The sequence below is a fragment of the Acanthopagrus latus genome, chromosome 7 (genome assembly GCF_904848185.1).
Source record: "Acanthopagrus latus isolate v.2019 chromosome 7, fAcaLat1.1, whole genome shotgun sequence".
Taxonomy (NCBI): Eukaryota; Metazoa; Chordata; class Actinopteri; order Spariformes; family Sparidae; genus Acanthopagrus; species Acanthopagrus latus.
Window position 1 is genome coordinate 11,966,125 of NC_051045.1, and position 15,753 is coordinate 11,981,877.

The window sequence follows — 15,753 nt, forward strand, 5'->3', positions numbered from 1 at the left end:
TGCACTGTATGATTGAGGAGGAAAATCTGGATAAAAACCACAACAAGTGCTCACTTGTAAAGCTGCATGATCAATTGTTTTGTCCCACAGCACTATTCCTTTGAGGGCGGTAAAGGACATTACCCAGGCTCACACAGCTCTATTGTTAAGGACATGCATGTCTACACACACACACACACACACACACTTAAGGACAGATGCGTAAAAAAGGGGGTTTCTAGGAGGTTATGAAGAACTGGGCCCACGGGTTCCAGCAGCCTGGGTGTGGCACGCACAACTGTTTATTTAAGCCAGATCTTTGAAACGTACTTAAGTCAAGTTTCTAGCTGTAGAGCAGCCATTTAATCTCAACAGTGCCTTTCCTGCTTGATTTATCCAATCCCGCGCCCAGGCTCAGGCATTTTGAAAGGTCAATGCTCACTTTGCTTAACTGTGTCAACACAAAATCGATTGGGATGCCAGAAGTTCAGAACAGCTCTCTTCCATAACTTAACTAAAAGACAGGGCTTTCGATAATCCTTTAATCATAAGTGAGATCAAGGACATCTGACGTTCCTCAGCATACAGTCAGAAACCACAGCCAGCACTGTGTTTTTTACATCCTACATGCTGCCACTGTGAAGTCAAGGTAGCCTTGATGTTTCACTGGTTACTGACAAAGCAAGAAGGGAGGGAAAGAGGGGATGGTGGAGGAGAGAGAGGACTGGGGGTGCTTTAATTGTGGTAATATTTGAAAACTATAAACATATAAACTACAGACAACTAAACAATGGCTTAATGTTTATCGGAAAAAAGCTGCCTAAATGAAAAAAGCGTTTCCTGACAGAGAAGAGAGAGCATATTTAACTACATGCTGAACACTAATTAAAAAGCAAAAACATGAAAGCAGATGTAGGCCATTCAGCACCGCACAGTACAAAGTGTTAGGCGTTTCTCAGACTTCTCTTGTTTGCAGTCTGGGCTGAATTTCACTGCTTGTCATCAGCAGACTGGGATGACTTATGATTGAGTTGCGCAAGACTGTGTATGTATGTGTGTGTGTGTGTGTGTGTGTGTGTGTGTGTGTGTGTGTGTGTGTGTGTGTGTGTGTGTTTGTATTTGAGGATATTTATAAGTAATTGCAAGCAGGAGAGAGCGAACCCCGTGAAACTAAGGGCTTACAGAACATTTTGAAGACAGTTACTTCAGCCTTACTCTCTGCCACCACGGATCTGGTTTTGGAACCAATTTGCATATCCACTGGAGCATTACTCAGTACATTCAGAGAATTTTCCTACCACATTGTGCAAATTAATCTGCCACAGTGAGACATAACACAATCGGTAGGATTAGCTTTATCGCTGTAATCTACTGTTTGAATGTAAAATGACATCATCTGATTAGTCAGTGTGATTTTAAGGAAAAAAAAGAAGCTTTTAACGCCAAACAGAGGAGAATTGCCTCTATGGCTTATGAATATAATGTTTGCAAGTCTGCAATTTCAGTGCCAATAGACATATTGTGATCATTCCAGACATTAGGATGTTATAATTTTCCTACCTTTTGAATGGACACAGTCACTGAAAAATTTGTAAAAATTAAACAGTATCACCTACGTGCTGCAGACATGTGTTTATGAGTGCCTCAAAGAGACAGAAAAGAGAGAGACGTGACCATGACAGACAGATTAGAACCAGAATTGTCTATAAGAGAATGGAATAATCTTTCCTGGAAGAGAGAGACTCGGCATTGTTCAGAGGGCTTCATCTCCTCTGGATTTGAGTAGGATTTAGACGGTCGTACTTCAGACAAAGGGGCAGAGGGCAAAAGCCCAAGAGAGAAGGAAAAAAAAAACATGGAAGAGATAAAGAAGGGAGGTGGGGACATTTCTACAAAGCAGAGAGAACTGAAACATCTTAGACACAAACCTTATCACCAAGGACCTTTTTTTATCATTATCTGCCGTATACTCTGGAAAATCAATGTTTAGGCTAAAAATGATAACTTCCATACAGATGCAGCTTCAACACAACTAGCAAAGTAAAATATTAGGACCATGAACAGCAATTTCTTGATAGTAGTTGCAAGAAAGATTAAAAAACGTTGGGAGGGATATGATGAGTAGACTGAGGGGGAAAGCCACACAGCAGCTGCTGGTTGGTAAGGGGAGAACAGTGTAGAGAGTAGAGGGACAGAAAGACTGATTGAAGACAGAGGCAAGGCAGTTGACTATGGCATCTCTAAGAACAGGAGGCCTTATGTGAGTGTCTATTAGTGTGGGTGAGCAAGTGATAAAGCATTTCACTGCAGCGGTGCCAGAGCCGCTCCACAAGAGTTTCCCACCCGCTTGATAAGTGTTTCTTTCTCTCTGTGTCCATAAGGAACGTTGCTGGAGTATACACTATTTAACATGAACGATTTCTGATATTTGAAATGTATAGTTGCCACTTAATACAAGTTATCCACAATCAAACTGTAGCATCCAAGTGTTTTGGTTTGAAACCCCACATTTTTCCATTTAACTACATATCCTGTATCATAAATAGATTTCTGGCAGAGAGAGAGGAGAAAAGCTCACCATTCATCACACTTTTGTTTTGTAGCCGAGTGACTGTACACAGAGCAAGGCAGCCGCAACAGCACGACGGGCTGTTAACTTTACAAACCAAGTCTCAAAATAACCACAAACCATAAAATAAACTGAGACTGAAGCAGAACAGGGTGACTGAAACAGAGGGCAACGTGACATTTATCTAAAAAGCAAATTATTCATCCACCGGGATTTATTTAAAATCCAAGCACTTTTTCAAACCTTGAAAGCATTGTATTAAGATTCAAACGTTTTCAAGGATTTCCAGCACCCCTACAACCACGTCAATGTATTAGTACCATTCCTAACTTTGTGTACTTGACAGTACTGTTGCAGCAGAGCAGACTGTTTGCAGAAAGCATTCCTTCAAGTCTCCTACTCTTCTCCACACTTATGAAATCGATTTAGCCTTTCTTCTTTACTGCATAACAGCTGATGATTAACGTCTCGTTAGGGCATTTTACACACACACACACACACACACACACACACACACACACACACACACACACACACACACACACACACACACACACACACACACACAGAGCACATATTTCAACCATTAGCTGGAGCATCTTATTCGAGTGAAGGAATGAATGATTCAGAGCCAGCCGCAGAGCTGAACCCTGAAAACACAAATTAAATTTAAAAAAATCTCTGATATTATATGCTCACTCCTCCACACACCTTCAAGTCAGGAGACAGTAACACTGCAGCGTTAGATGATGAGCTGTCTGATACAATCTTACGTGGTAATAAATTGTCTATGCAGCACATAACCCAGATGCTTAGCCTGACCTAGCGGACATGCCAGATGCCTGCTCGTGTCCTGGTCTGACCCTCCCCTCTTGCATGACTCCATTCATTGAGGGCGACCTTTCACCCCTGCCTGTGTCAGTGCAAGAGCTTTAACCTCTTATGGTCTGGAAGCAAGACACAAGGCTAATGTAGCATCACATTCAGAGGGATTTTTGTGCAACTAATGATAATACTGACATGCTTAACACCAACTCTGCGTTATACGGAAAATATAAAAAGAAAACAACCACCTGAGAAGAAGTGCTCAACTTGGGATGCCATGTCAGCAGTCGGGATGTGGGTTAGACATCCCAGGCTAGAGTGGGGGCAGGTAGCTGCTCCTCTGACTCTGACCTTCAACAACCGGCTGTAATGTCTCCTTTGGGAGAACAAGATTGGTGGTGGGGTGGTTAGAAGGGGATGGAGATGTGGGGGACTCTGCTCCAGCCTGCCTGTCTGCTTAGTCTAAACCCTCCTGGTGACTTTCAGAGACTGGTCGGTAATTATGTTAAAAACAGAGCCGTCTTTTTCCCTCCACCACTGACCCCCCTCACTGCAGTAGGTTGCTCTGGTGTCCTGTTTATGCGGGCTCAGTGTTTTCTATTCATGTTATCCTCCTGCTGTGGTAATAGTGTACCTGACCAAGGACAGATAAGAAAGAAAAGCTTTTTCTCTCATCAAAACAAATGCCCCCTCCTCTCTTAAGCAGTCCTCATCTTTGTTCCGTTATCAGTGCACTGGATCTTTTGCTGATGAGTATTGACAGGTAGAACAAGGTCTGCTTTGGGGTGTGCGTGACTTAATCAGAGACAGAACAAGGGAAAGAAAGAGACACACACATATAGAGTGACAAGACAGGTCGAACTGTTTAAATATATGTATATGTTTGAATGTTTTCATATGAATATGCACATGTGTGAGTCAGAGAGTGTATTGGTTCCCTCCTCCTTCCACTCCTGAGAGATCTTTGCCTGGGCTTGTCTAAAAGGGTTTTAACCTATTTTGCAGCATATGCAAACTGACAGGACAAGGTGTGAAAGCGCAACATTGTCCGGGAGAAAGACCACGCCACTGATACAGTGGTGAATGTAGAACACACACAGGTGTGGAGGAGAAGACAGCTTTGGAGCCAAGGTCTATTTAAACATATTTAATCCTGTAACACAATGGCAGTATTACCATAGCTAGTGGGGAGCAAATGGAAATAAATGGTATTGTTGACATTATCCAAAAGCAGGGCACTGTGTGCAGCTAATGCACAATCAGGGATACACCCACAGACACAAAACTGCACACACATACTAATGTCAAGCACAAACTCCCCACTGTGACCACTACATGGAGAAAAATAGCTGCCACTGCGAACCACTAGTGTGAATGAGTGTAGTGTAACTATGTAACTTGGTGAAATGGTTGCTCACACAGAATAACAATGCAACTATTGTGCATTTTCAAACTGCTCTTATAAATCTGCGATCACAGCCACATGTATGTACATCTGGCTAGAGAATGGTGGGATAAGCACTATCAATTCACCAAACAGATACAATGTTTTCAACAAAAATATGAATAATGGATTGTTTGGTTGTGAGAGAGGAGAGCAAAGCCTCTCATCACTGACTGCAACACAAAAGCCAACTTTAGCAGGGTAAAGATGTGGACTTAATCTAAAAGGGCAATGCAACAACAAAGAGGCCTGGCTAATAGACCACACAGTTATATAATGTTATGCAACCTCTATCAGCGGCTGTGTGGTGTCAACTCAGAGTTTGTTATTGTGGTGGCAGTTTTCTGAGATAACTGCCAACATACTGTGGAAAAGAGATGTTTAAAATCTGGCTAAGAGCCGGATCGAGAGGGGAGAACTTGTCTGTGGTGGCCATACACTCTCGTACAGGCACTCACAAAGAGGAAGGCAGAGCATCACACTGGTTTAAAAGCACGTTCAGTCTTGCATGCTCCCCACAGCCACTCCCTCAGATCATACATGACAAGAAGCACATGAAGTTCACGTGATAAAGAGAGATGGATGAAAAATAGTTTGTGTACGCACCACACCTACTATCAAGACGACTCTCAGCAGTTGTTGATGGACTAAATAATCAGTTTACAATTATGGTAGATAGGCTTGGAAAGAAATGTTCTGATGTTTCTATGCCGATTTGATGAAGAGCTGCTCAGTTTTTGGACTGTACTATACTGCCACCAGACATTTGCTGTCTAGCAGACAGACAACAACTTGACAGAGACAGTAACCAATAGCTGTGTAAAATGAACTAAAGGGTGCCTAGGCACCGCCCACAGCCTCTCCCAGTGCTCTCTGCTGTTACATAATCACTCATCAGTGCACTAGGCTTGTCCCTGGATGCATTTTCTCCTTCCTCTGAGTGAAACAATCAGTATGCCCACGTAAGTTTGTCTTAAAGGTCTATCAAAGAATGTCCTGAACACAAATGAGCATGTGTGAACCAAAATGATGTGAAACAACGGCAGCAAAAACTCACTGAACTGCACATTTAACATCGAATCAAACACAGTCATACACAATGAAGCTTTTTCTCCTGCCTTACACACACAGAGCACAGCACACTGGCAGATCCACCAGCATGGCCTGTCAAAAGAGGGTCAATGGTGGATTGTACTACCAATGTATTGCAGAGACAGTGAGACGATTCATTTGTGAAAACTCAAAGCATTTAACTGATTTACCAGTAAACAACACCAACATACTGTATCTATCCTATTCCTTCTCCCCTTTTTCCATCCGTCAAGTGATTGGGCAATCCCGGCCCTCATCTCCGGCTCTGGCTCTCTGAGGGCATATTTCGAAACTGTTCTGGATGGAACACCAAACATGTGGTCAGTTGACCAGTGCGCCCCCACAACATTCATGCCCAAACCACTGTACGGTTGTAGCCAGAGGGAGAATTCCACTTTTATTCAAGACACTGAACACAGGTTTGGAGTTAAGTATGGAAGTTATTGATTATTTGCATCACCCTTAAGTCAGTGTCAAATTAGCACTTTGACTTGGCTGAATAGAAACAAAAGCTGTGCACACAAAAATGGTCAGAATCCAATGAACTCAATCTTACATCCACCCAAATTTTGTGTTTAAATGTCAAGCCAAGTGAGGCCTGGGCGGTATGGCCTTAAAATAATGTGATATTTTCTGGCTTACTTTTGGCCAAACACCTCGATATCAATAATGTGACAATATTGTAGGTGTGACTATGAGTGCAAAACACTTTGATGAGATTATTGATAAACAATCATCAGTAATGTGGATATGATGAAGACAGCTAAGGCAAATATTAGTTTTGAATTAGTTCAGACTATTAGATCACGTTAATGTAATGCAGCCTTTAAAACTAGGGAAAGATAACACCTAAGAAATGATATTAATAATCTAAGACAATATAACAATGATGTATTGCCCAGCCACAAGTTTAATCCCATAAAATGACTGCATTGCTTGAAAATGATGTCCCTTTTCACACATTATGCAACCTTGAATCAATGCAAAAATGTAGACACAGCAGGGGTTCATGACTCCGGCTGTCATCAGCCTCTCTGTACCTGTGTCTAGGGACCGGGATGTGGGAGGAGGAGAGGGGCTGTCTATCTGTCGGTGGTATGTTTCGCCCTTGTGCTGCCCTGTAGTTGTTGGCCAGCTCTGCCTGTTTCCCTGGGTTCCTGATGTCCAAGTGCATGAAGCCGCCTGGCAAGTGCCCGTTTAAGCCTGGGCAGTGGGTAGGACTGCCCCTCTTCAGGATCCCAGAGGAACCTGTGTCTTTTTGGTCCCCCAGGCCATTCTAGAAAAATGAAGCAGTAAAACAGTAAAGTCAATTATTGGTGTGCCAATAATCAGCATGCCTCCATCAGAGGCTTTGTGTGACAAACTAACCATTTTGTTGACAACCATCTTCCTCTTCCTTAACTGTTTTTAACTATGGCACCTTATGAACCTTCAGGAGCCAACCACAGCGAGGGCTATCCCAGGTCAAAAAACCTGTTCCTGCTTTCGTCGCCCTCTTCAGATTGTTTTGATATGTTTCCAAAAGATGCAAGAAGTATGTGTAAACACTTGGGCACTTAATAAATAAATGCAAAACTTGTGGTTGAGGTCAAAGCTGCTGTCCTCTATTCTGATTTTGACTTGCTTGATATGATAAACTATGATAAACTATGTTTTATGGCAACTTAAAATAAGAAAGCAACCTAGATGAGACACTTGATCGTAAAAAAGAAGAAATGAGGATATATAATCATTATCGGCTCATCTAAAGTATAATTCATGTATGTCTGGCTGTGAGAATTTATAATTGTTGCAGCAAAAAAGAATATCATGTAATTATTCAAGTCAGAAAAACGGACAATGAAGCCCTGGATCATGCCCAACTTCCATTAACATGTTCCAATGGACACACATAGCCATCCAGTTCATTATTTGAGTAAGATGCCATAGGATCCACTTCCACAAGTAGGTGAGGTAATTATCCATGTAAGGATACTTGATGCAGCAGGGTTAATTAGTAACTATATGACATGATTCAATAACTGAGTTTGAACAGATAAAACACAGACAGGCCACAAAATGTTATAAAGCATGCACTGCAATTCTGCACAAGTATATATATATATATATATATATATATATATATATATATATATATATATATATATATATATATATATATATATACACACACACGACAGACGACGACATACAAGTACAGTCACTAGTTCAGCAGTGTGTTGAGGGAAGCCGGGCAGGAAGCCTGGGCTGTAGCTCCACCCTGGAGTTATGGGGGAGGGGGTATGGCTAGTAGTTTTGAAGTCCCAGCCCCCCTTTTTTCTGCTAAACTTTGCACACAAAACGAGCCGCCATTTAAAGCGGTTTTTAATACGACGCGATTACAAGCAAGCGTCGACAGCAGCTGATGACACTTGGGGGGGGGGGGAAAGGTGGGCTCGAAAGTTGCAACTGTGCTGCCTACCACACACACAATGTACAGTAGTTGTGGTCTCGTGTGAGCTTCACGGTCGAGCACCGCGACCGTTAATATGTAATAACGGCGGTCTGAGGAGCTGTCAGACTCCACAGTACACCGCCTAATGACAGGTTAGCGCCACACGCTCGACTTTATGTCCTGCTCTAACTTGGCTGCGCAGTTGACTTTACCGGCTCACAGAGTCACGTTGCGTACACGTAAACACGAATGAACGGCACTTACTTTTTCCACGTCGTGCAATATTCGACCAACCGGTGAAAATCCGTTCCCTTTTGAATAGGTTCCCTCGCCTTTAACCTCCGCCGCCGAGCCGCCGTCCATTACGAATTTGTAGAGGACGGGCCCGTTTGTGAACGCCGGCACGGGGCCGTTCTTCTCGTGGTTGTCGCGGAGCACGGAGCGGCCTGCCCGGCAGTTGAAGTCCGCACCGCCGACCCTCGTCCCAACCGACGACTTCTCCAAAATATATCTGGCATCCATATTCAGACAGGGGGCGAGTGGAGACTAAAGAAAGAAGACCAGCTTTCTATAGATTTTAGTGCAAATTGCTGGAGTTAGATACATTTATCAGGATTGTCGCGAGTTGATAGGTGCCGTCTGTATCTTTAAACTTCTATTCTAGTCTACATGTAAAGTTTTTTTTTTTTTTTTTCCACCACCGCCTCCGCCGCCACCAACACTACCCAGGATATCCAAAAAGCCGCCCGGTCAGGAGGATATTGTTTTGCCTCTTTCCTCCAAAAGAATGCCACGCCCCCTGTACCTCACTCCCATTGGTCCGCCGCGTACATAAACATTACACTCTGGCACGCTTCCACGTCGAGGCGGCCTCTGATTGGTCGGCTCCAGAGCGTCAATCATTTTTTTTTTTAATCCAAGTAATGTGGGTGGAAGAGGGGAGGGGGCGTGTCATGCAGTTTACCGGCCGGTGTCTGTCGACTGAGAGCCGGTCTGCGAGGCGAGCTGGAGAGAGGAAAGGAAGCAGTCTGCAGGCTTCAGTAGGAAACTGCGCACTTACGTTTGTCGCTAATCAAACGGTGATTTGGGCGCTTCACGTTGACGCTTCACCCACCTTACTTCGCAAGCGTTTCGTCGTGGCTGAAATGAACAACTTCGGTCAGAATAATACTGCTCATAAAAGTTAGAAACCCCCCTTATTTGTCGACATATTGTCCTGCATGCAGAATAATGCAATGCAAAAATACAGCCCTGCAAATACTGTGGTTCATGAAGCAAGTCTCTCAGGTTTGCTTGATTTAAATCCAGCCTATTTTCAGATGGTCAGCTGGTTATGTTGATTTTATTGCATTATATGGTGGACAAGATAACAGAGACACTGTGCTTTTGTGTGTTACATTTGGTTAATAATACCTAATATACAAAACAAATGTAATATTTTTCACATCCCTCTGTTTTCAAACTGCGATTACTGAAAGATATATGAACACATTTTCTTTTTATTCCAGTAGTTGGAGGCACCCAATGGCCTCCTTATGCTACCTTTGCTAAAATGCCTGCAGAGGCAGCTTTATTGCTTAATTTTACACATACAGATTTTATCGCAAGTGGCATTTATTGCAAGCTACAGTTATTACTGTGAGGTTGCTACAGAGCCGCAGTGCTGTGTAGAGTGTACAGAGCAATAAGACTTCAGGCAAAAGACAAACACACGTTATAATGTGCCACTTTATTAGAAAAGTAAAAACTCACTTTAATATTTTATGAAGGTTAATATAAAACATTACAATCTTTTGCATATCTGCACTTTCACACTATATTTTATTATATTTATTTATTTATTTTTTAAACTAAACCCTGTGCTTTAAGAACATACAACATTAGCTACAGCTGTCACAGCAGTATTGGCCCATAATTATATCTGAAGACAATTAACAAACAGCATCTGTATCTGCATGGAAAGCATGAAAACATTTTTTGCATCCACAAAGTACAATGTGTCTGTGATAACCATCTTTTTTCTTTTTTTTTTGCAACAAATATACTGTATACTGTATGTTACATTGGAACAACATCAGAACAGCAACATTTGAATATTTTACACATTTACATCATCATACTGTATTTGTTTGTGCGATGAACATCTGTCTCGATTCAGTGTGTAACAGTGTTCGACAAAATATATCAGATCAGTGCTTTTCTCTAAGGATAAAGAAAATGTGACACATAAAGTGACAGCCAGAGAAAAAGGATTAAGTGTGATAGCGATTTCCAGCCAGCATTGTCTAAGGGAAGCCTCAACAGAGCTTGTTAAGCACCTCAGCTGTTAGCCATTTTTCATATCGGGCAGTAGTTGAGCCGTTGGTGCATTGTTGATATCAGCCTGGGGTTGGCCTGACCCCCGCCCCCTCCAGCCCCCCACCCCCGCCGCCCCAGCCCCTTCATATCACTCCCTGAGCCCCTCAGAACTGGACATCAAAGGCCCCTCCCCTGAACTGCGAGGGAGAGAGGTGAAGCAGAGAAAAGAGAAGTCTGTGTCGGTTATTAGAGGATGAACACAGCTGGGGGAGGGAGTATAAGCAAGGGCTGACCAAGTGGAAGCAAAGTGTGCTCCATCCCCTAAATGCACATTGCTCGATGTTGTGTGTTGTGTGTGTGTGTGTGTGTGTGCTCGCGCACGTAAAAACAGATCAGAAGGAGGAGGGTCCTTTGGGTCTGTGTCCATTCGCAGTGATCCCCGTCGAGCTTTATACTAGCTGTTCCTCCTCTTCCCCCTCACCTCCATCGCTCTCTCTCTCCCCCAGAGCCGAGGATAAACAACGCTCTGCCTTAAAACTCCCAGCGGCTTCTCTCTCTATTTTCTACTTCTCTTTCCTCCTCCTCCTCCTCCTCCTCCTCCTCCTCCTCCTCCAAGTTGTGACTTTGGAAAAACTGACTGCTGCTTTGCATCACATGGAAGAAAGAAAAAAAAAGTACAACAGAAAAGATTAACAAGAGATCAATTAAGTACCACAATATTTGTTTTCATCTCCATATATTAAAGCATGCACTTTTTTTTGATCAAGCAGGAAAAAATTGCACCAACAACATAAACATATTCGTTTTTCATGGCAGTGGCATGAGCTTTTTAAACCAATGGTATTGTCAGTAGGTAAGAAAAAATAAACAGTGCATTAAAATACAGAGTGCATTTGTTTTTACATACTTCCTGACACAGTAGCATTTATACATTTTTTGATACTAACCTTTCTAAACCCGTCTTCTCTTTGCATGGTTGTCTCACAGTGAGATCATTGTAATGCACCCTTCATCTCTCGGCCTGTGAGCAGTTTGCATCCCTCTTCGCCTCTTATCTTTATGCCCATTTATTAAGCATCTAATGTTTTTCGTTTCTTCCTCTCCTTTTTGTTCCCAAAGCTACATGGGAAAGATGTTGTTTGTAATGGAAGAGAACTCGGAGCAGAGGCTGGAGACAAGGGTGGGGAACGGGTGAGAGGCAACCTTCCAAAAGACACTCGCTAGTAATTTTTATGCCCAGCTCTTTATTTTCCTTGGAGTCCGAGCCCTCTGTTGCTATTTCAACCACCAGACGTAAGTCTGACGAGCTGCGCGGCGCTCTGGCTTTGACTTGAGACCTGAGAGCGAATCAGAACTGTGCTCAGAAACGCCCTATACAGCATGTTAATGCGTAATTAAGCCAACCCTGCAGCTGTCCAGTGCAAAATTACAATGGTCATAAAATCACATGTTTACAGTGCCCAAAGGACATGACATAGTAACTGCACAGGATGAAGCATCCCATATTTGTTTCAACACTCTTTCACTCCCTATTTTTTTTTTAGAATATAAAGGAACACACTTCCTCTTATTAATCATATGTATAATATATTTGTTAATAGTAATACAGTAAAGGTCTTGCATTGTGAAATTGGCCACCCATATCACTCTTGGGGAATTCTTGTACAACCCACTCGATGTCCCTGACCTGATTGCTTTACCTTGCATGACTGTGCCAAGTATGAGTGTATCTGTGTGTGTGGGGGGATATGGGGGTGTGTGTCGGGATGTGTCATTGTGCCTCTGGCTGCAGATGTCTGTCGAATCTGAGCATGGTTTGTTGACTAATCTAATAATTTATGCGAAGGTGATATTATCAAAAGTCAGCGTTTATAGTCATCACGAGGGCTGATAACTGCCGATAAGCTTAAGACACATCGATGGTTTATTGTGAAATGGGGGGCTAGAGCCTTCAATTACTTCTGTGTAGCAGGCCTACAAATTCTAGGCCCATGTTTGAACAAAGCACCACCATTCTGTCTGCCGGGCATCCAGCCAGCGCGCACAGAGAACCTGTTTCAGATGTTTGCTGAGGGAGAGCTAAGTACCGCAAATCTCTGTGACATCCATCTGCTTATATTACATAGGTCTCCTGAAGATGAGGCTCGTGTGTGTGTGTGTGTGTGTGTGTGTGTGTGTCTGTGTATATGGGTGACAATAGCTAACAGTGTGCCTCATACTCCTAACACACCCAGTTTCCTTGCCACTACTGTTTTTTTTTTTTTCAGGTGAGTTTGCACAATACATGCACATTATTTTTTTCCATATATATTAAAAGTTGTGAGTTACACCACATACTCTTTAAAGAGTACAGTGTTCATATAAAAATAAAGATATTATGGAAAATGATGCACAAACAGGTGAGTATGGTCAGTGACACAGGTGAAGATGTATATTCCAGATTTCTTTTTTTCTTTTTTTTTTTTTTAGATAAAATGTATTTGGTCCATATTTGGGGTGGACTAGGCTTAGGCTGGTTCTGAAGTACAGACCAATCAAAGGAAGTCTGAACCTGGATTAAGACCCTGTTTGTACCTGATGTCATCACAAAATGGATTCTCATGTTGTTTGTCTGTATAGGGCCTTGTATCTATGTACAACAACCTGTTGGCCAGTGAACAGGAGGGTCCCTTTCATGACTCTGTACCAGTGGGCCCTCAGCCAGCTACAGGCCAGTTACATACATCTCCATCCCATCGTTGAAGGTGAAGATGGTGGTGGTGCTGGAGCTGTTGGCCCCTTGTTTCACATCGCTGATGGTCTCATAGAAGTTTTCCCCACCGGGAAGGCCTCTGGCAGGAAGGCTGGCGGGTCCTGAGCCCTGAGGTGCCACTGGTGCTGCCTGCTGCTGCGGCGTCTGCTTCTTCCTCTTCAGCGTGGCAGTACCCCCAGCTGTGCTGTTATTGGTTGCCGCCTGCTCACGTTTCCGATGGGGGTCAATAGTAGCGTACGCATGGTCAGGCTCGGCCATGGCACATGTGGACCAGGACCTATCTCCTACCGGCTCATAGCAGGGCTCCTCCTGGGAACGCGCCTGGCCCTGGACTCCTCGGCCTCGGCCCCGGGAAGCATTTCGGTCTCCACCAAAGGAGCGCGGGAGGGTCTTTGATCCGTTGTTTTCCATAGGTTTCTTCTTCTGGTTTTTACACACGATAGAGTAGGTGTCTGCAATCTGAGCGCACACACAAGAAGAAAGCAGAGTATGGTGTCAGTTAATGACACAGAACTACAGTACAGCTCCATCCAACAGTCTATGGGTGGCAGCTCCTGAAATATAAGGTGACTGTTATTCCCTTCTTTCACAACGTCGTCTCCCTGAGTGAATGTCAATAACCTCGACTGATTCAAATCCTGATGGGATTTAAATTAATAGTCACTGTGTTGCATGTTCCCATATTTAAGTCTCAAGTTTATGAGCAGCTATGAGCACAGGCTGACTTCCTCTATTTCTGTATGTCCGTCTGCATGTGTGCCAGACATAAAGGTTCAATCTGTCAGAATGAGAGTAAACATATAATGCAGCTAATTCGGTGTGTGCAAATGAATGTGAGCGCGTACTGTGTGGGTGGGTTGGTGGGTGTGTGTGGCAGTGTGCGCATGTGTTGACAGAGCTCGCTCTGTGCTGTAACCTGACCTATTTTGACGGTAGGATAAGACAGAGTAAACTGTGTTATCAGTCTGTTGAGGTCTATGCAGTGAGGCAGAGCTAGCTTTGCAGTGGATGGACCTGTTAAAATTTCACCACAACTGCTTTGGCAACAGAACAACGGGGTATGGTGTGAAAGATCTGGAGATCAGCCAACTGACTGGGAAAAAAACAACAACTGCTAAGCAGTGTTCACTGATGGACTTTGCCTACATTTTATTAGTTTTAAATGAGGCGTGCATGTTCAGTTTATGAGTTAAGAGTATACATGTGTCTGTAAAGGCATTCATGTACAGTATCTGAGCAGTGTGTGCTCCCAGTGAAGCCTGTTTGATTGCTCGACTCCTAGCTGGGTGACGTGCACAATGTCTTGTAGAGGATTCTGATAAACCAGTGCAGTGACCTTTGGCATTTCTGTGTCAAAATTCCACCGGGGGAGCAGAAGACCAGAGGATTGTGGGACATGGTAATGTTTACCTTCCGTGTTCACACCCAGACCAGCAGCTCTGCTCTAGTGGCCCTGAGAAACACTGGCTATGCAAACTCTCTCCCTCCCAAACACACTCACAGATTGGCCTTGTTTTTGTTCTGCCCCTGAAAAAACTGAAACCTGAGAGCACAGAGACAACGGGCTGGACTGTTCTCTGTGTGCACTCACCTGGCCTTTACTTTCACAGTGCCATTACTTTACATGCCTTATATAGGAGAAAAAAGAAACATTAGTTGAGCTTGGGGAATATAATGCACATCTCTCCTTCTCTGTAACATTCACACCCTGCCCCCACAAATCTCTTGTGTGACCTTTCTGGATAAACAAAGACCCTGGCGTATGCTACAAATGTGTGCACACAACGTGCTGTGTGTGTGTGTGTGTGTGTGTGTGTGTGTGTGTGTGTGTGTGTGTGTGCGTTTGTGCACACAGAATCTGCAACTCTGTGCAGCAGAGGAAGGAAGTCACAAGATGATGGGGATTTCAAAACTGGGCTGCAGCTGTTGAGGAAGCCAGTGCATTGTATGTTGTCTTTTCTCCTCCCCTCTCGCCTGCACTCCTTTCTGTTACATCTCCTATCAAACTTCTTTAGCTCTCTGCTCTGAGCTAAGCTCTGAGAAGTCCCATTTTGCTTCAGCATGCAATGATTATCCATGGAAACACAACAGTATGCATGACTGATGCATCTGTGTGTGATCAACTTTATGAATAGCAAATATGGCAGACATTTCCAAACGGTCGGCAAGCAGTTGATATTCATCTGGTGAGACATGCTCCTTGCAACGTGATTGGTTGAGGAAGGCAGCGCCTCCTAATAGCCACGAAGGGAGTGGAGCAGAGGGAGGGTGAGACGAGAAAGAGATTGAGGTGGGAGTGGAAACTCAACGCCTTCTGACGGCTGCAACTGACAAACTCCAGAGGATACAGAGTATAGGGG

General features: G+C 43.6%; 2 protein-coding genes across 9 annotated transcripts in view; both read right to left on the reverse strand.

The window, feature by feature from the left end:
- si:rp71-79p20.2 (SLC2A4 regulator) overlaps window positions 1–9,095 on the reverse strand; it is a 42,898-nt gene extending 33,803 nt beyond the window's left edge. For both annotated transcript variants that reach the window (XM_037104487.1, XM_037104485.1), the window contains exons 1-2: window positions 8,608–9,095; window positions 6,950–7,185 (exon numbers count right to left, since the gene is read on the reverse strand). In XM_037104487.1, the coding sequence (XP_036960382.1) occupies window positions 6,950–7,185; window positions 8,608–8,865 (494 nt within the window). In that variant the 5' untranslated portion in view covers window positions 8,866–9,095. The remainder of the gene's footprint in view (window positions 1–6,949; window positions 7,186–8,607) is intronic.
- Window positions 9,096–10,053: 958 nt separating this feature from the next.
- The window catches only part of LOC119023459 (WAS/WASL-interacting protein family member 1), a 43,658-nt gene continuing 37,958 nt past the window's right edge, over window positions 10,054–15,753 (reverse strand). For all 7 annotated transcript variants that reach the window (XM_037105399.1, XM_037105403.1, XM_037105402.1 and 4 more), the window contains exon 9: window positions 10,054–13,852. In XM_037105399.1, the coding sequence (XP_036961294.1) occupies window positions 13,346–13,852 (507 nt within the window). In that variant the 3' untranslated portion in view covers window positions 10,054–13,345. The remainder of the gene's footprint in view (window positions 13,853–15,753) is intronic.